This window comes from Urocampus carinirostris, chromosome 8, assembly GCF_059441175.1.
Source record: "Urocampus carinirostris isolate Australia breed hairy pipefish chromosome 8, RoL_Ucar_1.0, whole genome shotgun sequence".
Taxonomy (NCBI): domain Eukaryota; kingdom Metazoa; phylum Chordata; class Actinopteri; order Syngnathiformes; family Syngnathidae; genus Urocampus; species Urocampus carinirostris.
Genome location: NC_142356.1, coordinates 21229089 through 21256741, shown reverse-complemented (window position 1 = coordinate 21256741; position 27653 = coordinate 21229089). Strand labels below are relative to the sequence as shown.

The window sequence follows — 27653 nt, the reverse complement described above, 5'->3', positions numbered from 1 at the left end:
TGTATGGGACAGAGTTCCTGATTGGGATTTTTCAGACCATTATTGCAATTTTGATGAGATTTTCAATTTTAAAAGGAAAGTGTATTTTCTGTGCTAGTTTTTTTTATTTTTGTAAGGTACTTAACACTTGGATGCAGGACCGACCAGTACATACATTCTCCCATGAGTGGTGTCGGTAATTAGTGGGGGAAAAAATAAACAAGTACTAATGGTTTCATGTCATTCACATGTTTTATGAGGAATACTTGGAATATGACAGTATTACAGACGCTCCTCTACTTACAAACATCCGAGTTACGAGCAACAGTACATACGAACATTTTTTTAGGATGTCGGGAAATATCCGGACATTGCTGTAAGTTGGATTTTTGTGCACCGTTTTCTGAGTACAGGATAGTACTGTAGGGCTTCTTTCCACAGCTACCGGCGTATGGCGCTGTAAGAGCTCCCCCAGCATCCACCTTGAAGAAGAAATCCGTCTTCTACTTCCTAGTTCGTGTGTAAACATACTAAACTGTATCTCCAGCGCGCTGAGAACTTTTTTTATTTGCTTAATATCTCGTGCATCCATTCAATATGGTTTGTGTAAAGTGTATAGAAGAGGCGAGCCGTTTCATTTGAAATGAAAGTGGAATAAGAAAGCTTAATGCGGTTGAGAAAATGGTTGGAACGCTTTTTTTCATCCACTTTTTACCACAGAGGAGGACCTCTTGAAGCCCATCTTCCAAAAGTAGTTACACTTAACTTTATTTTTTCTTTGTAGAGCATATTATTTTATGAAATGTTTATTTTTTTTAGTACAAAACAATACAGATTACTTATACAAGCCTTAAACACACTTATATGAACCTTAAATATACAAAATATAGCACTGAAGCAACTTACGAACAAATTCAACTTACGGAAGATCGTCCGGAACCTAACTTGTTCGTAGGCTGGGCAGCGTCTGTTTTCAGATGGTGATCAACTTTGACCTGAGACCAGGTAAGGCTTCAAGCTATTGTCTCACCTCTTTTCCAGCTAAGATGCCCATTATACACTCATCTGCCAGCATGAGATTGCAAGACAAAATTCAGGGGAAAATAATAAATTCTATTTCTGTGTGTCCCAACTTAGATGACTCGATGTTCGTGGCACTTGCAGTGATTATTTCAGTCAGTGTTTACTGTCCATATTCTCCAAACTTTTCAAGAACAGAATTTACTTTGGGTTCGTCTTGGATTGAGATTTTATGTGAATTTTACAGAGGTAAAATTTAAAGAAACAGTGTCCTCTTCTGGGGAGCTTTGTTAGGGTTGGTGTCCATAAATCCTTAAAAAACCGAGGTGACATATGATTACACAATCGCACATGACATCGCAATGTCGATAAGATTTTGGTTAATTGTGCAGCCCTAGTCCAAACTACAGTTTACATACATGATGTTACGCCAATAGAATACGTTTTGGCTGCACGTTTCCACGGAATCCCCCATAGACCCTTTAATTTTTAAACATTGTGACGTATCTGGTGGGCGGGGCTAAGCCTGGAGGCAAAAATTAGGGCGAGATGATATGTCAAGAAGCGTACAGCGGTAGCTCTACTTCCGGATGTCTCGACATACAAAAGTTTCGTGTTACGAATAAAGGATTTTATACATTTGACTATAAAGGATTTTATACGATTGACTCATAATGCAACGAAGATTTTCACTGCGTGGGCTTTGGTTCAATGTACAAGGTCAGGGCAGGCTGTTCGAAATGCATATTATTTTGTCTAGGGAATTTTGATAACAGGACTCGTGGAGAGGATGTTTTTTTTGGGAAGCCAGACATCAAGGCACTGTGTTGTGAGAACGATGGGCACAAACAATTCCTTGGCACGCCCGTGGGAGGAGCCGAAACGCCATCTTGGGGGGAGACGTGGGCCAATAGGAGAAAGCTAAAGGACTTCAGACTCCGACGTCACTTCTTCAGCCGTCTCCGATGAAATACACTTAGTTCTTCTGTTAGGGAAGATAAATCCGCCCCCATGTGGAAATGTCGGCTTCCTGGTCATTTTTCTCTCAAAAAACGAGCGCGCATAAATTGTTGGATGAAAATAGGTTGTGTTTGGTTAATGGAGTCAGATAACAAATTCGAACAATTTGGTAAACGGTACATTTTGATAAATAATTCCCAACACGAAGTACCGGAACAGGAGAATATTGCCTCTCGTTACAAGGGCATTTTAGGATACGAAGTCAAAAATAGAGTACAGTACACGCTGCTATTAGCCGCAAACATAAACAAACTGGCCATCCCTTAAAATCTGCCTGGCAACTGAAAGCAGAGACAATCCGTGTCTTGCCGGGTAATATTTTTCTGGGACCAGACCAAGTGTATGAACGAAGAAAATATAGCTAGAGTGAAGCAGTTCAGTGGAGGACACATATTAAAAAGTTTCAAAGTAAAAGTGAAAGTAAAACAAAATTAAAAAACTTTATGCACTCCGGACCAACTGTTCAGGGACAACATACTCAGTGAACTATTTTAATAATCTAACACACCCAGTGCGCATGCGCGCTCCCAGCATGCTCTTTGTGTCACCTTCACAGTTCAGAGTTAAGAGACTGCGAGGGGGAGGGGTTCCGGAATGATTGCAGGGAGAAGGACACAGCCATCATTGAATCCGCCCAAATTAAAGACGATTTTACATAATTCCATGAAGTTTCAGAATTTGTGAAAAGGAATCGCCCCGAAAAAGTGATGACAAGCTTTTTATTTTACGGGAAATGGGGAGTCATGCACTTTAGGCAGCAGTCTGGCGCGGAATGACAGGAAGCCAGAAGCCGACGAGAGCAGATATCAGACAAATGGGGTCGATACCGGACAGGACATAACAGACAAGATTGATATCAAAACAGGATATTGATCAGGACAAACTAGACGGGAACAAAATCTGGAGAGAATAATAAACAGGACGAAAATAGACGAGAACGATACTGGACAGGAAACGCAGGCAGGAAACCGGACAGAGTCAGAACCCCCATCATGCAGGGCAGAGGTTTGTTGACGGCCTGACAAAGGAAGAGTGAGAACACTGAGCAATAGACGGAAAGCCAATCTGTCAACGAGCCGCAGATGGTGCCACACGGGCGGGGCCAATTGGGTGAAAGAAGCATCTTTTGACCTATAATTTTCTTTATAAAAATTGACATTGATAAAATACTTTATTTCTGTTTTTTGCTTAGTATTCAAATCAAAGTTTTTTTTTACTTAATAAAAGTTTTTTCAAACGACTTAGATGAACTACATATTACACACTGTACCCTAAAATCCAATATATTCTCCGTGAGTCATATGGAGCTATTCATAAACGAAAAGCATAAAAATGAACACTTTTTTCCTCATGAAATTTTTTACATGTTTTCAATTTGTTTTTTACAAAAAATCCGTCCGATCCGGAAACAAAATCATCAAAAGTTTTCGAAATGATGCGCCTGCAAATGGAACAGTGAACATTTCTTTTGAAATACTCCAGTGCGGAGTTTGGATGTTCTCCCCGTGCTTGCGTGGGTTTCTTCCGGGCACTCCGGTTTCCTCCCACATTCCAAAAACATCCATGTCAGGTTAATTGGCCGGACCTAATTGTCCTTAGGTGTGAATGAGCGGATGATTGGTTGTCTGTTTCTGTGTGCCCTGCGATTGGCTGGCAACCAGCTCAGGGTGTCCCCTGCCCACTGCCCGAAGATAACTGGGATGGGCTCCAGTACCCCCGTGACCCTACTGAGGATAATCAGTGCAGATAATGGATGGATGGATGGATGGATAATCAATGATATGTATGCATCTTGCCATTATCTGAGGGTTGTGCTGAGTTTAGAAATCTTATGTTAATTTTAGCCACAACGCCATGAGCCAGACTCTGTTACCGTGGCAACGCCGTTGCATATGCATCCCGCGTACCCTCGGCCGCTTGGCTATGATACGCGGGTGTGATATTTGCTAGCGTGCCTTCCGCACCAAACCCATTCCCTTTGAATTCTGCATTGGATGCTTGTGAGCTGCTGGCGGGCAACTTTTAGGAACCTACACTCAAGGAGCCCCTCCCACACATACACTACCCCTTCCGATCCCCCTTGAGAAGGGAAAGGGTGGGTGAGCATCCTCTCGGGTTCTCGTTATCGGGTTTTCGCCTCCTGCGTGTTTGCACATATGGGCACGCGTGGAAAGACGAACGTCGTTCGAGATGATTGAAAAATTTGCAAAAGGCGGGGAAAAAGAAGTGTTAAATCATTAAAATATTCACACGTTCGGAGGCGTAGTCTAAACAGGTAACTGTTATTTTTATACCTGGTGACTATTTCTGTGATCAGGGGTCTCCAACTGGGTGCCCGCGGGCACAAGGGAGACCCTTGAGGACAGTTGAGGTGCCTGCGGACTTGTTCTGAAATTAGCTCACAGGTGCTGGGTCAATATTATTTTCTAGTTAAATGATTTTGTATTGGTTGACTGAGTCTATTTAAGCCTATTTTGAATAAATAACCTGGTAATAACACAGTTACAACATAGTAATAACATCATAAGTTGTTATTTGAGAAATTCAAAGAAATAAGTTCATGAGCTTTGTGGACAAAGAATTATATTCAAGTATTGATAATCATTTATAAGTAATTAGTTAAGAGAATAGAATGATGATCTGTTTGTGTATTAAATAAATGTAATGTTTAATACACAGGATTAGTGCCGCTAAGGGATTGAATCCGGCCCGCCAGACAACGCTTAGAGAAGTGCAAGAGAAAAAAAATAGGTCCACTTGATGTTGCCAAAGCCAGGTGCTTCTCACAAACGCTGTACTTTCTCTCCCTCTCCCTTTCTCTCTCTCTTTCTCCTTTTTTCTTTCTATCTTGATCTCTCTTTCTTTCACTCTCTCTCCCACCATCCCTCTCTCTCTCTCTCCATCTCCCTCTCCCCCCATCTTTCTCTCTCTCTTTCACTTTCTCTTTCTCTCCCTATTTCTCTCCCTCACTATCTCTCTCTCTCTCTCCCCCTTTCTCTCTCTCTCCCCCTCCTTTTTTCTTTCTCGATCTCTCTTTCTTTCACTCTCTCTCCCACCATCTCTCTCTCTTTCTCCATCTCCCTCTCCCTCCATCTTTCTCTCTCTCTCACTTTCTCTCTCTCCCTATTTCTCTCCCTCACTATCTCTCTCTCTGTCTCTCTTTCTCTCTCTCTCTATCTCCCTCTTTCCCGATGGACTGGACACTCGAAGCTTAGAAGCTGATTCGTCCTGGCATACGAAGAGAGTTTTTCTCCACCGCGGCACCCGAGAGTAGGCCGGAGGACCGAGGGGACCGGGAAGAGGGGGGCAGGAGGAGACGCGATGCAATTAAAAGGCCGGGCGACCGGGGGATGCGAAATGGGTGAGGCCGCGCCGGCAAGGCTGTAATTGAAATCTAATTATCAGCTCCGGTCTCCTCTGACGCCCCGTCAACAATTCCGGAGGCACGTGCTCGCCGCCGTCGGCACGTGCGCCCTCGATCGTCATCTCACTATTACCATTAACATCTGCCGTCTTTACACACCGATAATCCTCCCGTCCCGAGAGCAGACCGGGACCACTGTGCGCTTGCGCCTCGCTGGCACGCTCGCACAAGCGCAAGCTGTCTCACGACCGACATTTCGGACGCTCGGATCCAATAACGAGGGCGAGTCTGATTCATTGTCTGAGATTGATTCATCGAATCAAACTTAAACCGATTCATCGACCCTATTTTCTGTTGTGTTTCAGTATATGCTAAGACATTCTCCGGCCCCCGAGAGAATGTTTGTTCTACCGTGTGGCCCCTGAGTTAAAATGAGTTTGAGCCCCCTGCCCTAGAGGCAATGAGTACCTAAGAGAGACTAGGCCGAGGCTTGAACCAGCAACCTCCCAGTCTTTGAGCAGGCGCCCAACCCTTAAGGCCACCGAGCTGGTTAACTAATATTACAAGATATTATTATTTAACGTTGCCAAGGAACACATATATAAGGATACGGATATCCAGGCAGCACGGCGGCGCAGTGGTTAGCGCTTGTGCGGCACAGTTCATGTCATGGGAACCTGTCGTGGGTTCAAATCCAGCTCCAGACTTCCTGTGCGGAGTTTGTATGTTCTCCCCGTGCTTGCGTGGGTTTCCTCCGGGCACTCCGGTTTCCTCCCACGTTCCAAAAACATGCATTTCAGGTGAATTGGCCGGTCCAAATTTTCCATAGGTGTGAATGAGCGAATGAGTTGTCTGTCCCTGTGTGCCCTGCGATTGGCTGGCAACCAATTCAGGGTGTCCCCTGCCCACTGCCCGGAGATGGCTGGGATGGGCTCCAGCCCCCCCGCGACCCTAATGAGGATAAGCGGTACGGCTGATGAGATGAGATATATCCTTTTCCCTCCCTCTTTCTTTTATTCCTTTATCTCTTTTTCTTTCTCTTTAATCTACTAGTCCGGCCCCGACAGAATGTTTGTTCTATCTATTCTTTCTTTCTCTCTCTTTCATTCCCCCTCTTTCACTCTCTTTTGTTTCTCAAGTTCTCTCTCTTTGTCCCTCTCTCTCACTCTCTCTCTCTCTCTCTCTCTTACTCCTTCTCGCAGTCTCTTTTTTCTTTTCTCTCTCTCTCTCTTTCCACCCTTTTCCCTTTCTTTGTCCCACCCTCTTTTTCTCTCCCTCTCTTTCTCTTATTTGTCTCTCTCTGTCTTTTTACCTTATTTTGCTCGCTCTTCCTATTTTCCTTTTCCTCTGTTTTATCTCTTTCTCTCTCTCTCTTGCCTGCCCCTTCATCCTTTCTTTCCTTCTCCTTTCCCTCCATCTCTCTATCTCTCTTTCTATTTCTCATTGGATTTCTTTCTTTCTCTCTCTTTCTTTCCCCCTCTTTCACTATTTCTTTTTTTATATCTTTTGTTTCTCACATTCTCTCTCTCTCTTTCTATCTTTCTCCCTTTCTTTGTCCCACCCTCTCTTTTTCTCTCCCTCCATTTCTCTTATTTCTCTGTTTTTTTCTTTCTAATATACTAGTCCGGCCCCCGAGAGAATATTTGTTCTATTGTGTGGCCCCCGAGTTAAAATGAATTTGACACCCCTGCCCTAGAGGCCATGAGTACCAATGTTGTAAGTCCTAGTATGACTCGGCCGAGGCTTGAACCAGCAATCTCTCAGTCTTGGAGCGGGCGCCCTACCCCCAAGGCCACCGAGCTGGCTAAATAATATTACAAGATATCATTATTTAAGGTTGCCAAGGAACATTTGTTTTAACAGGTGAAGTGGTCAACAGTGCTTCGCAGTTGCCATAGAGATCGGAGGTAAGCAAATACTGCAGCTCAAAAACGGAGGTGATTTTATGTTTTTGTTATTACATAGTACTACCGTATTTGTAGTTGTGTCTTTGTATAATTACATAATTTGAATGAAGTAATATTTATAGGTATAAGTCATAGGACCTATGTTGGAGCGCTGACATGGAAGTTGCTGCAGGATTGGTGCTGTGCTAACCAGGTTGTCGACATGGCATTTGACACCACTGCATAAAACACAAGCATTCACACAGCCCCCTGCATTTCAGCTCTCACTGGGACTACCACTGCTTTGGTCTGGGTGCCGACACCACATTGGTGAGGTCTTCCTGAACCAGGTTTTGCAGACCTGAAGATTGAGGCATCACATTCACCAGAGGTTACCTTTTCACACATCTGAGAGAGAACTGGAACCTGTTACCAAAAGAATCCAGCAACCAATAGTCCCGCTACGGTCCTGGAAACACGGAGCAACCATCTCTACACAGGTTACGTGCTGAACTTGTCAGGTATACAAAATAAGTGATTAGCAACAAATGAGGTAGTTATTCTGAGTTTGCGCAACTGTGTCTTGTGTTTCTGGATGTGGATGGTGAAGACTAGACTCCTGTGACCTTCCAACACTCAGGAGCGCTCCACATGGAACGATGGATGGCCAAGCTGCTCTACACTCTTAAGATGGTCCAAATGGAGTAACACATCACATTGCTTACCCAGGGAACAATCAACACACGGCAGCAAGTGCTGAAAGTTCTTGCATTTGCCAACTTCATCAGGCACATCTAAGTTAAGTGATGGCTGACCTTTGAGAAAGCTGTAGAGGCTGCCTGGAATGACCTCAAACTCTACCATCACCTGCAGGTGTCACGAACCAGGACAGGAAACAGGAATGAGAACCCAATCGCGTAAGGTACTCACAGTTTATTAGGTAGAGGAGGAATGCGCGCACACTCGATCCGGGTATCGATGGTCGCGGAAGTAGCTTGAAATCAGAACGAACGAGTGGTCAAAATCAAAAAGATCGGGCCGAAAATAAAACAGGATCAAACCCGGGCAAATTGGCAGGACTTGGCATATCACACAGGAGTTTCGCAGACGCTCTGACACCAGGCAACTCGCAAGACCGCGTTTAAGTAGTCCGGCAGCAATCTGTCAAGGCGTTTCAGCTGGTGTCAGTGGGCGGGGTCAATTGGGCGCCGTGGCAACCGTGACAGAACCTGGTGCCACACGGTGGGGACCAATTGGGCGCCATGGCAACCATGACAGCAGGCCTACAAGGCTGTAGATGAAGGCTTTGCAGCCTCAGCAATCAAAGCAATGGAGAGGCATCGCTGGTACCTGATGGGAGTGATGCTACCCTTGGGTCTCTTCAGCAGCACATCTTCTATTCATGACATGCGCAAGCCAGCTGATCTTCCCATGCTTGTCCCTCAGCAGTGCTTGTCACTGGCTAAGGCAAGCCAAAGTTCCCCAACTTCTTACCAACCAGCAGCTTGGCCGATCTCGCCAACACAGATTGCTGGTTTGAGATGCACCAGCTGCACATTTTTATCTCTGGGTGTGAAGGAATGGTCTACCAATACTGCTTTAAAAACTGAGGTCAATGTCCTTGCAATGATTGTGGTCAATGACTATGCGTGTCACGAGACGTGGTGGCGTGGAAGGAGACCGGACCAGAACAGAGGCAGGAGGCATGAAGGGAGAACTCAAATGCGTTGACGATCCATAAGTTTTATTTTACAAAATAAAAGTCGCCCAATACTCCGGGGCAAAACAGAACAACACAGAGTTCCTCCGGCACGAACTCAACAGGACAAGGCATAACAGACTAAAACAGGACAAGGCATAACAGACTAAACGGGACAAGGCATAACAGACCGGGATTGTGAAGAATGAGTATTAATGAACCCGCAACCCCAGAGCCCACCATGCAGCCTTAAATACAGACCCACCATTAGTGGAACTGCTTTCAGCTGTTGCCCAGGGGGCGGGGCAGACTGGTCACCAAGGCGACCGTGACAGAGCCCCCCTCTTAAGGGACAGCTCCCGAGGTCCCAAAAAAGAAAAAATTACAACCTCACGCCCCGGAATGTTGACGCTCGCAATTGGGGCAACCCCGCTCCCTCCTCCGAACACGCAGGAACGGGGAGAGGTAGGCGCCATCTGCGTCGGGCGGATCGGAATCGGCGCTCGGCAGGGAGGGGGTCTGGTGGGCAAACTGGCCAGGGGATAACAGACAGGCAGAACCGACGAGAACAGGACAGGCAAAATCAGAACAGACAAGACATGAGAGAGTCAAAATCAGAACCGGCAAAACAGGAGCAGCTGAGTCGGACTGGCACGCAGGCAGCGGAGTCGGACTGGCACGCAGGCAGCGGAGTCGGACTGGCACGCAGGCAGCGGAGTCGGACTGGCGGGCAGCGGAGTCGGACTGGCGGGCAGCGGAGTCGGACTGGCGGGCAGCGGAGTCGGACTGGCGGGCAGCGGAGTCGGACTGGCAGGCAGCGGAGTCGGACTGGCACGCAGGGGAGTCGGACTGGCACGCAGCGGAGTCGGACTGGCACGCAGCGGAGTCGGACTGGCACGCAGGGGAGTCGGACTGGCAGGCAGGGGAGTCGGACTGGCAGGCAGCGGAGTCGGACTGGCACGCAGGGGAGTCGGACTGGCACGCAGGGGAGTCGGACTGGCACGCAGGGGAGTCGGACTGGCACGCAGGGGAGTCGGACTGGCACGCAGGGGAGTCGGACTGGCACGCAGGGGAGTCGGACTGGCACGCAGCGGAGTCGGACTCGGCCCGACGGGCAGCGGAGTCGGCCCGACGGGCAGCAGAGTCGGAGTCGGCCCGACGGGCAGCAGAGTCGGAGTCGGCCTGACGGGCAGCGGAGTCGGAGTCGGACTTGCACGCAGGGGAGAGGGAATAGCAGGCAATCGGCACGGGAGTCGGGCAGGCAGGCGTCAATTCTTCCTGGGACCCCATTCGAGGCACAGCAAGGGCCACGACGGGCGGGGCCGTGGTTCGAACGGGCAGGGAAGGCCAACTCAGTAGGCGCCTGCCAAACTGCGCACTCCAGCTCTCCCCAAGTCGCGCTGGGATCGTTCGCTGAGTTCAATTGTTGGCGGGTTCATTCTGTCACGAGGCGTGGTGGCGTGGAAGGGGACCGGACCAGAACAGAGGCAAGAGGCATGAAGGGAGAACTCAAATGCGTTGACGATCCGTAAGTTTTATTTAATAAAATAAAAGTCGCCCAATACTCCGGGGCAAAACAGAACAATACAGAGTTCCTCCGGCACGAACTTAACGGGACATGGCATAACAGACTAAAACAGGACAAGGCATAACAGACTAAACAGGACAAGGCATAACAGACCGGGACTGTGAAGAATGAGTAGTAATGAACCCGCAACCGCAGAGCCCACCATGCAGCCTTAAATACAGACCCACCATTAGTGGAACTGCTTTCAGCTGTTGCCCAGGGGGCGGGGCAGACTGGTCACCAAGGCGACCGTGACAATGCGGAGCTTGGCGTAGAGCTCCAATCCGACTTTGTCACAGTGGCCAGGAAGGAAATTTTCGCTGCTGCAAACGCAAGCTAATCCCTGAATAGGAGGGTTACACACGGGTACAAGGTGGGAGACCTACAGTGGCTTGCGAAACTATTTGGCCCCCTTGCGCTTGCACATCAAGATATAAAACTGTAATTTCTTGTGAAGCATCAACAATAAGTGGGACACAATCATTAAGTGGAGCACACTTTATTGGATATTTCAAACTTTTGTAACAAATAAAAAACAAAAAAGTGTGTGTGCGAAATTATTCAGCCCCTTTACTTTCAGTGCAGCAAACTCTGTCCAGAAGTTCAGTGAGGATCTTTGAATGGTTCAATGTTGATCTAAATGACTAACGACGATAAATGGAATCCAACTGTGTGTAATCAAGTCTCTGTATAAATGCACCTGCACCGTGATAGTCTCAGAGAAACGCAGAGAGCATCATGAAGAACAAGGAACACACCAGCAGGTCCGAGATATCGTTGTGGAGAAGTTTAAAGCTGGATTTGGATACAAAAAGGTTTGCCAAGCTTTAAACATCCCAAGAAGCACTGTGCAAGCCATAATATTGAAATGGAACGAGTATCAGACTACTGCAAATCTACCAAGATGGGGCCGTGCCCCTAAACTTTCAGCTTATAAAAAGAGAAAACTGATCAGTGATGCTGCCAAGAGGCCAATGATCACTCTGGATAAACTGCAGAGGTCTACAGCTAAGGTGGGAGAATCTGTCCATAGGACAACAATCAGTCGTATACTGCACAAATCTGGCCTTTATGAAAGAGTGGCAGGAAGGAAGCCATTATTTCAAAGATATGCGTAAAAAATGTTGTTTAAAGTATGCCACAAGCCACCTGGGAGATACATCAAACATATGGAAGAAGGTGCTGTGGTCAGATGAGACCAAAATCAAACTTTTTCGCAAAAATGCAAGGCGTTATGTTTGGCGTAAAAGCAGCACAGCTCATCACCCTCAACACACCATCCCCACAGTCAAACATGGTGGTGGCAACATCATGGTTTGGACCTGCTTTTCTTCAGCAGGGACAGGGAAGATGGTTAAAATTGAAGGGAAGTTGGATGGAGCCAAGTACAGGACCATTCTAGAAGAAAACCGGATGGAGTCCGCAAAAGACCTGAGACTGAGACGGAGATTTGTCTTCCAACAAGACAATGTTCCAAAACATAAAGCAAAAGCAAAAGCTACAATGGAATTCTCACCTATCAAGGTGAGAATGGCCAAGTCAAAGACCTCCAGACCTCAATACAATTGAGAATCTGTGAAAACTGCTGTTCACAAACGCTTTCATCCAACCTCACTGAGCTCAAGCTGTTTTGCAAGGAGGAATGGGCAAAAATATCAGTTTTTCGATGTGCAAAACTCTTCCTTTTGATGTTGCTAAGTGGAGTGGACCCTGGAGCAGACTGAGCAATTAAAATTGAACATCAGTCAACATTAGCTCTTATTCTTAAGTCCTGTGAAAGAGCCACTTGGGGGAGTTTGTTCCTATCGGTATGGCAGACAGTATTGACCCTTGTCAATAAACAATAAAGTGTTTTAAGTGTATATGCGTGTCTGTCCCAAATCCATCACTGCTGCACAAAACTTAGGGTAAGTCTACAACAAGGGCGTCAAATAGGCGGCCCGCGGGCCGGATCAGGCCTGCTAAGGGATTGAATCCGGCCCGCGAGACAACGCTCGGAGAAGCGCAAGAAAGAAAAAAAATATGTCCACTTGATGTTGCCAAAGCTGTACTTGTATTTCTCTCCCTTTACCTCTCTCCCTCTCTTCCCCCTTTTTTCTCTCACTCTCTATCTCTTGTTCTTTCACTCTCCCCTCTCTCTTTTTCTCTTTCTTTGTTCATCTTTGTCTCTTTCTCTCTGTGTGTTTTTACTTTCTTTTGCTCTCTCTTTTGTTTCTTTCTCTCTGTCTCTGTCTCTCTCTCTCTCTCTCCCTCTGTCTCTTTCTTTGTCGTACGCTCTCTACTTTTCTCCCCCTATTTTTCCCTTTTTTTCTTTCTCTTTTTTTTCCTTTATCTCTAATCTATTAGTCCGGCCCCCGAGTGAATGTTTTTTCTATCGTGTGGCCCCCGAGTTAAAATGAGTTTGAAACCCCTGGTCTACATGAACATCTGCAATTAACCACCATTCCTTTTCTTTGTAGAACAAAGAAATGAAGAATTTTGAAAGTTGCATTCTTAGAAATGCTCAAATGACTAAACTGTTTTACTTTGATATCCATATAGAGCAGCTTTATTGTATAACATTAAACTGTACTTAACATTTTCTGGTCAACTCAACTAAATATTGCACATTTTTCGAAATTTCACAGAAGTTCGCGTGTTAGGGGCACCCTTAAATCACACTGGATTTACTCAAAACTTAGTAGGAATCATTTGTTATGTTAATTGGAAGAAAAAGCAATGCCATCCAAATTGATATGACATCATTAAAAAAAGAAAAAGAATCTTATCCTCACTGATAGGGATGGCAGAAGATGGCTTTAGGATTTTCAGCTGTTGAACCACTCCGGTGTGGTCCCCCAAAATGAAGAAACACTGAAATACCCATCCATCTATCTTCTGCTCCGCTTATCCTCAGAAGGGTCACTGGGGTGCTGAAGCCCATCCCAGCTATCTCTGGGCAGTGGGCAGGGGACACCCTGAACTGGTTGTCAGCCAGTCACAGAGCAAACAGAAAGGGACAACCAATCACATGCTTATTCACACCTAGGGACAATTTAGACCGGCCAATTAACCTGACATGCATGTTTTTGGAATGTGGGAAGAAACCAGTGTGCCCGGAGGAAACCCATGCAAGCACGGGGAGAACATGCAAACCCCGCATAGGAAGGCTGGTAGCTGGAACCGATGATCAGTTGCCGAACCCAATTCTGTTCTATCATAGCTTGAAAAATGCAAAAAATTCTTATTTCAAAATCGCATACCTGTCAACCTGTACGTTTTTGCCGTACAAAGTACGTTTTGTCAATTATGGGTACCAACCGGTATACACCGACTATCACGAAACGGGAAATCAATCAAGTCAAACGAGTTTGCCGTGTAAGCCTCTATCTCGGTATCGGTTTTTTTTGTTGCAAACGAAGCGAGCGGTTTGATGTAGTGAAAGGAAGTCCGTCTCTTTTTAGAGAACCGGCTTTTTCGGCTCAACTCATTAAAGAGAGCCGGCTCTTAAACAGCTCACTCGCTTTGATGCATTATATTACGAATTATTATGTTGTATAAACAAGTTAAGAAAAAAAGGAAGTATAAAAGGATAAAATGAAAAAAAGACAGGTTTGTGGTTATCCCTTTAATCAGTATATTACCAACAACAATTCAATGTAGAAAATGAATTCATAATTTGAATAAGAAAATGTATTATTCCACTTAATTATATTTGCATGTATTTTTTCCTTCTACAGTGAAAGTCCAAGCTACTTAATTTTTGAACTTTTTTTTATAATAAAACTCATTCATGTCGAGCAACTCAGTATCTCACAACAAAATGTTAACAGACAAAATAAGGAGTAAGATTATTTTGTATTTTATAAGGGAAAATACGACAGTTTGTAAGGGCATAGAGCCGTGGATGTTGACAGGTATGAAATTGTGTGTTAGTGGAATTTTCCCGAGTTTGCGCTAGCCAGTTAAAGGACAAAATCAGAAGTTCCCTGTATTCCTTTGCAGCGCGTGCGCACACACACGAACACAAAATTACATTTGCAAATGTGTGTGCAGTTTATCCCAGTAAAACCTTCTGATGGGCTACGGCGTCATCACTATGACGCTGACGTCACAACATCAGTACACACATCACCTCAAACCGCACACCTCCCATTCACCTTCTCAGACAACACGCAAAAACATTCACGAGTGCATTACTTATTTAAATAATGATGCACAATTCACAATTACTCGTGCAAATTCACACCTAAATCCATTTGTGCTGTACTCGTGTACGTGCGCTTGGTGGGTCAAAGGGACGGAGGAGGGGGCGCGGTAGAGATCGTGAAAACACTCACTGGCTTTCCCCGGCCGAGGTCTCTGCAAGATGCGCTGAACTGTCAGCAAGTCCTCGGTCTTGACGGCCTGGAGCAGCTCCTGGTCCTTCCCCATGTCCTTCCGTCCTCGTCCCGCCGCTCGCCTCCGCCGTTAATCCGCTGCTACATCCCGCCGCCGATAGTGGCCTCCCTCTGGAGCAGAGGTGCAAGGGGGCAGTAGGGGCGGATTCGAGGTGCAGCCCTGAGGGTGACCTGGACAAGGCAGGGTCGGTCCAATTCGGGGGCTGCCGCCGGTTCCGGTCCGCGTCTGGTTTGGACTATTCCGCCCCTTGCGCGCGTGACGGTTGTGCGTGGATATCAGCGGCTGGACGCGGTGATGGAGCTCTCTAGCGCCCTCATCCCTCCTTTCCTCCACTCCTCCCTCCTTCGCGCCCAGCTCACGTGTCATGCACGCGCAGGGAGGGGAGGATGCGTTCCCGCTGGCGCCAAAATGATGGACAGGCACGCGCACGTCTTGTCATTTGCTGTGGTTGCGTTCTTTAGAGTCAATTCATGTTTATTTGTTTATTTTAATGACAATAAATCACGAAGAACTGTAAACAATAGAAAAAGAAAGAAAGAAAAAGAAAGCTAAAGAAATAGGAGTCTCAAAGGGCTGCACAGACGACAGATTATTGCAAACCACAGAATATTATTACACCATCCCCTGATCTTAAACCTACATGAGGGCAAGGAAAAACTCAAAGCTCTCAACATGAGGAAAAGAAAGAAACCCTACTCAAAAAGAGTGAGAGAGATTAAAAAATTGAGGGATAGAGAAAAAGAATCACAGAAGAGAAAAAACAAGAAAGACAATGGGTGAGCAAAAAAAGAGAAAGAGGAGAGCAAAAGAAAAAGAAAGAAAGGAATGGAAAAAAAAAAAAAAACAGCAGCACGGCGATGCAGTGGTTAGCGCATGTGCGGCACAGTTCTAAGGTCTTGGGAACCTCCTGTGTGGGTTCAAATCCAGCTACCGGACCTAAGCGCCCGCTTTGAGACTGGGAGGTTCGGGTTCGCGCCCCGGCTGAGTCATTCCTAAGACTTAAAAAGTGGTCGGCGGCGCCCTCTCTTGGCTGCGGCTGCATCGGGTCAGATGCAATCGACATTTCGTTCTGTGTACATTGTTACACAGAATGACAATACAAGGAAATTATTATTATTATTTATTATTACTGTGTGGAGTTTGTATGTTCTCCCCGTGCTTGCGTGGGTTTCCTCCGGGCACTCCGGTTTCCTCCCACATTCCAAAGACATGCATTTCAGGTGGATTGGCCGGTCCAAATTGTCCCTAGGTGTGAATGGGCGAGCGAGTTGCCTGTCCCTGTGTGCCCTGCGATTGGCTGGCAACCAGTTCAGGGTGTCCCCTGCCCACTGCCCGATGATTGCTGGGATGGGCTCCAGCACCCCCGTGACCCTACTGAGGATAAGCGATGCAGCTAATGAGATGAGATGAGATGAGAAAGAAAATGAAAGAAAAAGACAAAAAAAGAAAGGTATTACCGAATTCTAAAACGTGCAAACTGTGAGGAAATAGGACAGTGGTACCTCTATTTACGATTTAAATTCGTTCTGGGAGTAGCTTCGTAACCTGAAAACTTTGTAAGTAGAGAAACATTTTCAATGTAAACGGCCTAATCCGTTTCAAAATGACATCTGAGCCCTTTAGTGTTACCTCTGGCGTTCCACAGGGTTCAGTACTTGGCCCTCCTTTTCAACATTTACATGCTTCCTTTGGGTGATATTATTCACAAGTATCACATTTGAACTGTATCTCCCAATGGAGGAATCTGCCCCACCAAACTGTGGAAATCTGGAGGCCTACATCAGTGAGATACAAAATTTGGATGTCACTTAACTTTTTGCGTGTCAACCATGAAAAGACCGAAATGATAATTATTTGCCCGTCTAAATGCCGTGACTTGTTCTCAAACACTCGTCTGAATATCAACACGTCAAAACTTTAGGTGTCACGTTTGACCCTAATCTGTCCTTCCAAACACACATTAAGAATATTAAGTCAAGTCATGTTTATTTGTATAGCCCTTAATCATAAAGAGTCTCAAAGGCCTGCACAGATCAAAGACTATTGCATCATCCCCTCATCGAAAACCTACATGAGGGCAAATAATACACACATTATTAACATAAAATATAGGTTATTCATATACTATAGAATAGTAGTGTATTCTAAGCTATTACTAGAAGAATTTTTAAGGATATCAAGCATCCGTACAAACCTTGTCATCCACACAGTGTCTTGTTATCACTATGTGAAGAAACATGACATTAAGTCAGATAAAAGTGTAGGGGGACGAGTTGAAATTTCGAACCAAAGGGAGCAAAATCGGATTAAGTGCAACTGAATAAGGGATCCCAAAGAACTGGACTCATTCGACTGGGAGGGTTTCTGTGGATTTTTTAAAGGTAAGGCTATTGTGACCACCAAAGAAGGGACAGCTTCGTAAACATTGATTTTGATTTACGTTGTCGTTTTGTTTCCTAGAAGTTTACTATGTTTTTATGCCCTCTAGTGGATAAAATAACTGCTGTTTTCTCCCTTCAGAAAAACAAGTTAAGTCATGTTTATTTGTATAGCCCTTACTCGCAAGGAGTCTCAGGGGGCTGCACAGACCACAGATCAGGGGTCAGCAACTTTTTCGGTTCATTTTTTTTAATATCCAACTGAGCAGTCTCATCTCATCTCATTAGTTGCACCGCTTATCTTCAGTAGGGTCGCGGGGTGCTGGAGCCCATCCCAGCAATCATCGGGCAGTGGGCAGGGGACACCCTGAACTGGTTGCCAGCCAATCGCAGGGCACACAGGAACAGACAACTCGTTCGCCCATTCACACCTAGGGACAATTTGGACCGGCCAATCCACCTGAAATGCATGTCTTTGGAATGTGGGAGGAAACCGGAGTGCCCGGAGGAAACCCACGCAAGCACGGGGAGAGCACAGTAAGTCCGGTAGCTGGATTTGAACCCAAACAGGAGGTTCCCAAAACCTTAGAACTGTGCCGCACACGCGCTAACCACTGCGCCGCCGTGCTGCCCCAACTGAGCAGTCATTTTACACTATTCCAAATATACAACATGGATAGACATTGAAATCGTATAATGGACCAATTTTTCGAGCGCTATTCTTGTTCATCAATAAACCAAAAAATGAAGGTGAGCGACGCGTGGAAAGGCCTGTAGACATCCATGATTTCAACTTTTGACCACAAGAATCAACCATTCTTCATCAGCAATGAACTCTAATCAAAAAACAAGTGATATGGACAACTACCATACTATTCACCAATGAAATCTTATTGCAAAAAAGATCAAATTGAAACACACACACACACGATTTCTGCCAGCCCCTCGTCTTGACGTTCAAAACTTCTGGCTGACATGGGGATGTGTTTTATTCTTCTTTTTGTTACGAAAGCCACCAAACAAAACCTCTGAGCTCAAAAAGGACGCTTCTTTAAAATATTCGCATCAAATAAAAGATTTTCCGTGCTTTGCTATGCAGTGAGCAATGGCGTTTTTAGCAGTGACGATGGTTTTCAGGGTCTGTGTTTGTTTGCCGTACCTGGACACAGCACGTTTTAATGTCTCCGCGATGTCAGACTCGTCCTTAAATTCATGTTCATGATTCGTTACGTATTGACGTTTAAACCTTGATGTGCGAGGTACAACTCTCTCGAGGCGTAATGCACAAACAGCACAGTCATTTTTTTTGCATAAAGGCCCAGTCATTTGCCCACGCTGGCTGAAAAGAATGACATTTTTTCTCTGGAGGAGCCGTCATGATTTATTCGTTTATCGCGCGCCTATGTTTCGTTGGCTGGGTTAAAACATGGATCTCTCCTCCTCTCCTCCGGCGCCGAGCAGACACACGGTCACAAATGGAGCAGAGGAGGAGGGGCGCGACCGTAAAGCCTCTGAACAACATGAAACGGTCTAAACTTCAGGTAAATGCTTTCTAAAAAAAAATTCATTATGTTGCCGTGCGTTCGCGTGCCACTGGTTAACCCAGGGGTCGGGAACCTATGGCTCGCGAGCCATATATGGCTCTTTCTATGAGTACCTGTGGCTCAGAAACAAATTTGATTGCGTGCAAATTTTCTCCATCTCGTTCAAAACTTGAGCCATTAATCCAGTTCAGGTACACGCAAAGTCAAACCAAAGCTGAATTTCAAAGCAGTACTTCCAGAATATATGGGGCACGTTTTTCACTACAATTTACAGTAAAGGTGTCACACCAAAAAACAAAAAAAAAAACTTTTGGCTGTACAACGCTAAATAATCCTTTATATAAAAGCTCACTAAATAATCTGTGTTCAGATACCTTATGATGAATCCACAGAACAAACTGTAAATACGCCAAAACACCGGAAGAGAACTTAAAAGTGATTTGATTGGGTGAGTGGGAGGGATGGGTGGAGCTATGCAAAAAGTGCAAGCACTCCCTCCCATCTCTCACCCTACGCCGTCTGCGCCAAAGGTAAGCACATCAGGCTCCCTGTTTGCAGAATGTTGTGACGTTTTTACAAAATAACTGCTTGCATCTGGTTTTGAAACAAATATGTATGAAAAAAAAGGGTCAAAATGAGTTTAACCGATCTTGAGTAATTGCAAGAAAGAGACAAGTTTAAAGTGGTATGTTTGTTGATTTTAGGACGCGGACTCTGGCATTATTCTCTTTTCATAATTTTTATCAAATCATCAAAAAAAAATGTGCTGAAGACTAAGCTTTTGTCTGGGGCGCGGGTTTAGCAATTTAGTCAATTTGTCTCATAATATATGGAGTGGCTCTTTCCCAAAATAAAATTAATATATTTTGCTTTTATGGCTCTTTGAGTCAAAAATGTTCCCGACCCCTGGGTTAACCCCTCGCGTGCCACTGCTGGCAGGCGTGTCATAGGTTGCCGACCCCTGCCACAGATTATTGCAAACCACAGACTATTATGACACTACCCCCTGATCTAAAACCCACATGAGGGCAAGGGAAAACTCAAAAACCTCAATATGAGAAAAATGAAGAAACCCTATTCATAAAGTATTGTCAAGGACTTTATTTTAACAACGAGTTTTTATTGGATATACAGATTTAAAGTGGTAGTTGATTGCCGGGTGAACTGTTTGATTTAACGCGAAATAAGGTGTTCAAGTGCCAAGTGTCATCCTGGGTATGTGGTGACACCAGAAAAACATAAAAACCAGAAATGCCAAAAAAACAGGACAAAATAAAATATTGTTTAAAAAAACAGGAAATAAATATCATCATGGAACATAAAGAAATACATAACAGAACATCGTAAAAGTCACTTCAAAGAAGACCCTAAAAATAGGTCAGAAATTGTGTTTTTGTATTTTTTTTCAGAGCGAATGAAAATAAAATAGATGCAAGGGTCAATTTGTGAATACATAAACAAACAAACAACAATACAAACGATGCATAAAAAAAACTCGGAATGAAGATTGGGTTCCCGGCTGAAAATAAACGACAAACTTTATCTAGATATACAACTAAAATACACCTTCCAAGTACTTTTCTTAATCTCCATATTCACAATTTTCTTGAGTGTGCCGACTTATTTTAAAGCTCAACAATGGAGGTACTTCATACTTAGCATTGTACATCGTAGTATTTTTGTTGAAATATATGTTTATTTTACAGCATCACGATAATACCTTGGTACTTTGGATGCCGTCATTGCACAAAGAGAGCTTGGAAACTTTTACCAGGTTTTGCTAGCTGGCTGTAACAAATGAAAGGATACTCATTTTTTTCTGTATTTCTACCAAAGCAACCAAACACACTCCGTTCTACCTGTGGCCAGTGTTTGCAGAGTGATTTTAGGTTAAAGTAAGCTATTCAAACCTAAAAACAAGCTTTTTTTTACATAACATGGCTGTAGTATTAGAGAGACGCTTCCCCATTTGCGAAGATTGCGAACAACGGTAGATACGAAAGTTTTATGAGGATGTCGAAAAATATCCGGACATTGCTGTAAGTTAGATTTTGTATTGTGCACCTTTTCCCAAGTACAGGACATTACTGTAGTGCTTCCACTTTGTATGTAAACATACTATACTGTATCTCCAGCGCTCTAAGACCTTTTTCATTGTTTAATATCCCGTGCATCTATTCGATCTGGTTGGTGTGAAGTGTAAAGAAGAGATGAGCCGTTTCATTCGAAATGAAAGTGGAATAAGGAAGCTTAATGCGGGTGAGAAGATGGTAGGATCGCTTTCTTTCACCCACTTTCGACCACTAAGGAAAAAGTAGCCTAACTCTTGAAACTCATCTTCCAAAAGTAAGTTAAACTTCACTTTACAGAGCATATTATTTCATGAAATGTTTTTTTTAGTACAAAACAATACAGGTTACTTATAAAAGCCTTAACCATGCTCAAATAAACCATAAACATGCAAAATAATAGCACTGAAGCAACTTACGAACAAATTCAACTTACGAACAATGGCAACCTATCTCGTTTGTAAGTAGGGCAGTGTCTGTATTCCGTTTTATTTTGAACACGTTGAAAAATCTCTATTCACTTATTTATTCAAACCGATCATAATTCAACACATATAAGTGTAAAATTGGATGATACCAGGTATCGGTATCGATAACACTTTTTAAAGGTATCAGACTTCGCATCGTTAGCAAACACTAGCCGATCTTTTAACTGCCATTTAACAATAAGGAACCTAAAACTAATTGAATATTTAATTGCCATCGAATAAAAATAAGGCTCTGGAAAATATTATGTTGTGATGTAAAGCGACACTGTGTAATATTGACAATTATATATGGATGTATTGCGTAATTCACCCCAAGATAAGTGCGACAAAACACAAGGAAGGATACACTCTACTGTGACTAAAAGTGACCAAAGGGCATCAATCGTCATTTTTTTGCCCAGGTTTTTGGCTTTTGGGGGTACCCTTAGCAGCACGATGGCGGACAAGAATATCTGCTCCCTCTAGGTGAGCCAGATGTCATGTAAAATAAATACAAATATCTTATATATATATGATTATTGTTTTTTGGTTTTTTTTAAATGCACGTTTATATGATAATTAATGTGTTTTTCCTTATGAGTCAAATCAATCATGTTTTGTTTTATTTTTTTCCCCACTAGGAGGTGCTAAATAACACACAATGTACGATCAAGGATATTTATTTTAGAGATGTCATTTATTGTTCTAAGGATCAGAGGTAAGATCTTAAGCCCTAAAATGTCAATCATTACGTTCAGACTTTAATTTGTTATCATAAATCCCCTTTCCTCCTCCCGAGTCCTCACAAACAAATCATGAAATTTTATGTTTGCTTTGGGGTCGGTCCCGCAAATCGAGTTAAAAGCCCGGGTCTTGGGCTGGGTCGGGCTTTAATAACTGCTGGCCTGGGTTGTGTCTGGCTGTTTTTGTTTTAGGCCCGATCATAACTCTGCTAGGATTGAAGGTAAGATTGGTAAAGTCAGAAAAAAATATTAACTCCAATATTCCTATTAAAAATACTTATTTTGACCTCCAGGACCGTTGTCCGACAGTAGAACAAATTTTTTTTTTCACTTTGGTACATTATAAAAGAATCTCTGCTGCTCACCATAAATAGCGCTAAGCTAGCTTGTCTCTGATGTATAATGTTGAATTTTGGTTTTTCCATTTCCTTTGCTGCTAGCACAACCCAATATTCTTCCTCTATATAGAGTAAGGATACTTGTGAACATAGTCTTTGACCTCGCAACTGAGTCCTGCTAACGTATTTATGGTTTCTGCCCCATACGTGTGGACCAGAGCCCTTCTGCAGATCTGCTTGAGGGACTCAGGCCGATGTCGGCGATACGGCAAATTCAGTTTGCCCGTCGGGCCGCAATAATAACCCAACAGATCGAAGAAGGTGGCGAAAGTCTTATGGCTCCCGCGGAGAGCGAAGAGCAGGTTCTTAAGCACCACCCGGACGCTCGTCGGACCTTCATCGCCGAGGTAGCTCAAGGTGAAGAAGACGTCCGGTTGTCCGCTGTCTCTGGAAAGATAAAACAAAGTCATTTTTCAGTTTTTGGGGGTCACTTGTTACTTTAACTTTTATTGTATGGGGAACCAGGTCTGCCATATGGGGAAATAAAAGAGTGACTAAATTAATACCTACAAACTAATGCCAAAAACAATAAATGAACAAATCAATAAATGAACAAATCAATAAAATCACATCATAGCTAACTATATGACATAAATGCAAATTATTAAAATACATATGCATTTTCGTCAATTATTTTGTCATTTTTTTATTTAAGTGTTTATTTTTAGTGCATTTGGCGTATTCTGTTATGTATTTTGTCTGGGGTTTTTTTTCACAACAAAACATTATTCAAATGAGGGGCGGGTCAAACCAGCTGAGCGTTTCGTTGGGTTTGAATAACATACGTGACAAAATACACAACAAAATACATGACAAAATTCACAAAAAAATAAACATAAAATGACAACAAAATAAGTAAGCAAATTACACCAAAATATACAGGAGCAAATGCACAACAAAACTACAAAATACATGACAAAATACTCGACAAAATGCACGAAAAATGCAAGAAAAAATGCTCGACATAATATGTGACAAATCACACGAAAAACTACAAGATTGTCATGATTACTCATTACACCACCTGTGCCCGCTCGTTTGGCGCCAGCTGTTGCTAGTTACCTGATCGGTTCCCTGTCCTACTTAAGCTTAGTCCTTTCACTCGCCTGTTGTCAGTCCGTCAGCGAACCTCTGTTTACACAAGGCAAGCATTTTGACTCTGACTCCCGTCGATCCTGTTTTGTCACCCGTTTCCCACTCGTCTGTTCCTGATTTTGTCTCTGGGTACAAACCGTTTTTTTGAACCCCGACCACGTTCTGAGCTCCTGTCCCGGCTATCGACCCGTTTTTTCCCGTTTGACCACGTTACGCGGAAGATCCACTTCCGCATTCCGAACACGCTCCTATCTCGGGTACGGCTTGCGTCCCTCGTCCAGCGAGCACCGGATCGCTGGCGCTTAATTTTCCTCTTTATCATAATAAACTTGTGAGTAAACGTTACGCATAAGGGTCCTCCTCCTGTTCTGGTCTTGACACAAAATACTCGACAAAATGCACGAAAAAATACAGGACAAAATACAATACACGACAAAACTACAAAATACATGAGAAAATATTCAACAAAATACATGACAAAATACATAAGAAGAATAATGACAAATTACACAAAGAACTACGTGACAAATTACACGACGAAATAAACGAAATGATGCACAAAATAATACACGAAAAATGCATTACAAAATACATTAACAAATACAGGACAAAAACACAAGACAGTACACATGACAAAATAATTACATAAAGATATAAATTACAAAATAAACGACACATAAATACATGAACAAACTGCATTTATAGAATAGAATATAGAATAGAATATACCTTTATTGACATTGTTTCAAATGTTACAAATGTCATATAAGTAGGTATTATACTAGGTTGTCATGAATTTTTATGGTATATATTTGTAGGTTATTTTTTTATTTATTCATAGATTTATTTCTACAAATGCCGGACCCAACCCTCTATATTTTAGTAAGTTTTAATCACCAGTAATATTTACCTGATGAGGAAAGTGCCCAATGAGGTCTGCATGAGGATTTTGTGCGCTTCTTCCATTCTCATAGCTCCCCAGTAGTAGGAGCTGTGCTGGAGTAGCCGATGAGTCTGCATTACCAATTCAAATTCTTGCGGGCTGCTGAACGGACGCAGGTGAGTCGGCTGATCATCTACCCGCCCTCCATTCTGCAAGTACCGTGGACAAAAAACAGGAATACAAATCACGGCGTCATTTATGGGGGCAGTTTCGAAACGTAGGTTAGCTTGTGCGCAATTGCAGCACTAATGCATGCTAGTTAAAACAAAAAGTTTGCGTGTGTGTGTGTGTTGGGTGGGCGTGACTGTCTGTATGCGCGGCTGTCATAGGCTGGTATAAGCTGTCAGTCAAACGGCTGGGTGGTCGCACAAGTCAATGTGTCCACCCACCAAGAATAAACAGTAAAGCACAGCAACAGCTAGTACTTTAGCGGATCGTTACCTTGAAAGGATATTCATCGATTAAGTCTGACGATGAGGAAATTCTAAAGAGCGCAAGGAATGCTGGTAACCACCGGGTGCTCCGTGGATTGTTATGGGATCTGGGAAAAGACTGAAGCGTCGTCAGGAGATGAAGCAATAGCGGGGCAACGGGTTCGACATATTACGGCTAGACTAACAACTTTCTCAAAAGCCACCTCTACCGAGCCGGTATCTCACTAACGCTAGCACTATTACCTAGAAAACTGATTCGTGAATCTTGTATTTCAATCGTCGGGGAAACCTGGACCATCCCAAGGATCCCCGAAGCTAGAAGGCCACTCTCTACATTGCTTTGTTACACCGAATGGCGAAGCCCTGCAATTTCGTGGGACAGTCCCATAGTATAATGACAATAATGACCATTCATTCAACTGCAATTCTGTGTTTTTATTTGTAGATCTATAATTGTTATTTCGTCATACATTTTATATGTTACCGATATCTAATAAATACATCTTTCTACTTTACGTTTAGTGATATCTAATAAATACATCTTTCTACATTGCGTGTTTTGACTATCGAGGGACTTTTTTAGAACGCAACCTACCCTTGCGAAAAACAAGGAATTACTGGTAACCAATTAGTTATACAATTTTTGAGGCAGTACTTGCCTTTTAGCACATTCGCCTAACACGCGAAAGGCCACCGGTTGGACCGGGTGGAAACATTTGTCAGCTTGGAGAGGGATGGGCGCAACCAGGCTGTACTTGCCTGAGACACACCACAGGAAATGATGCCCCTACAATCCTTGTGGTTAAGGGATCCACCCACCCATATGCCTGTAAGTGTTTTTATCTGTGTGTATTAAAGCTAGTACTATGAATGTTAACTCTAATATATGTAAGCATTGAGTATTAAAAGTACCCATATTAAAATATATCAATATGGGTATGCCGAAATGTGTGTACATTGATGTTGAGAATAATAATTCTTACCGTTAGTAGCACGCCAATGTTGTTTTCCCTGATTTATTAGCATTGGGAAATAGCGGTATCCCAATTCAGATATATTTGTTTTAATAAAGAAGATTCCTTGTTATTTTGTTTAGTTAGACTCTAAATTCCACCTGGCAAGTGACATCGATATATTAGTTTGTAAGTTCCAAAAATTGGGATGCGAGTTAGTTTGAACATTACCTCCTAATGCTGTACTTGTAGCAAAAAAATGTTAATTTTGAGGTGCTCTAAATGATACACCAGAAAGTCAAAGCTATGTGCCCAAATCTTTTTTTTATTTCTGCCTGCATTGATCTTTTGATTATGGTGACATTAAGATGTGGGATAATTTGGGTTATCTTCACTGGTCCAACCACTACTAAACTCTGGAGGCATCTAATTCTTGTAATCTTAAAACAAATTTTGGTTATCGCTGGTTCACGCCTTCGCGGATTTTGAATTGAATTCTCTTTGACAATAATATCAACTTATCATGCATTGTGTTCTGAAAGAGACAGCTAATGCTCCACGGGGCAGATGGTATGTCTGTGTGTTGGGTGGGCGTGACTGTTTGGATATGCGACGTGATAGGCTGGTGTAGGCTGTCAGTCATACAGCTGAGGTGGGGCATGCGCAGTCTACGTCTCCGAATCAAAACAAACCCGGAAGGATAGCAGCCACTAGCTTTTAGCGGCTTATTATTACATTATAATCGAACTCTCAGGAAAGTCAAAAGAGCGCAAAGAAATGCTGATCACCACCAGGTTCTTTACGAACTACTGTAATCAGGTCCGGGAAGAGACTGAGGCGGCATTGGGAGAGAAAGCACTATAGGGGCTGAAGGTCTGGCCTACAGCTACAGCTATGCGAACAACTCTCACAAGCTACTCTGCGGAGCCTGTATTTCAGCAATGCCAATTCCATTAACCATGAACTAAATGACTTGGAACGACAACTTGTGGGAAACCTCTACATTTGGGACTCTTATTTTTATCATCACTGAGACTTTGCTCAAATCGAGAAGACCCGATGATGGCGTGCAGCTAGACAGCCGCTCTCTAAATTGCTTTCTTACGCTGAGGTGGAGTCCATCCAAAACACTAAAACCATTCATTCAACTGGAACTATGTGTCGTGTGTTATGATTTGTAGTCCATAGTTGCTATTTTTTTATTGTCGTATACTCTTAGTCGGTAATAAGGTTGTTTTTTTTTTTTTTTTATGAAGATGCGACCCTACTGTGTGGATTTTCTCTTTTTGGGGGTGGTACTGGTCCCCAAAGGCACCCTGTGTTTAGAGTGGTATTTAAAAGTGAAACCAGCATTTTTTCAAGTCCCCGCCCCGCACTTATTACAGAGTAATGACAGAAGTAATGAGAGCCAATTACCTGACACCAGGTTTCAAGTTTTTCATCTGAGAGCTGGAGATTGTGCATGTGACTCCAGTGCAGCAGATTGTCCGCGGTTTCCGGTTTCAGGTCCCGATTTTGGACTTGCTGTGTCGCATGCCGGTCTGGATCTTGACACGGATTCTGTTGCTTTTCGTCGTTTTTCTTTCGCTGTTTTTGGTTCCGTTTATCTCTAACCATCCTATGATAGGGAAACCTCCACTGAACAACCACATTTTGTACCATTTTCAACTCCGGCCGACAGAGCGTCGGTTCCGGGGGCCATTAGCTGCTCGGT

At 43.7% G+C, this 27653-nt stretch overlaps 1 protein-coding gene and 1 pseudogene across 3 annotated transcripts in view; both read right to left on the bottom strand.

Moving 5' to 3' along the window:
• LOC148361220 (uncharacterized) overlaps nt 1–15229 on the bottom strand; it is a 97673-nt gene extending 82444 nt beyond the window's left edge. For both annotated transcript variants that reach the window (XM_088341964.1, XM_088341965.1), the window contains exon 1: nt 14855–15229. In XM_088341964.1, the coding sequence (XP_088198090.1) occupies nt 14855–14948 (94 nt within the window). In that variant the 5' untranslated portion in view covers nt 14949–15229. The remainder of the gene's footprint in view (nt 1–14854) is intronic.
• Nucleotides 15230–19918: 4689 nt separating this feature from the next.
• On the bottom strand, nt 19919–27641 carry LOC148361219 (suppressor of cytokine signaling 1-like; annotated as a pseudogene). The gene is made up of 3 exons (XR_015851120.1): nt 27356–27641; nt 24520–24701; nt 19919–22901 (listed from the first exon to the last, which is right to left on the bottom strand). The product of XR_015851120.1 is annotated as a suppressor of cytokine signaling 1-like (transcript).
• Between the last annotated feature and the right edge of the window lie 12 nt (nt 27642–27653).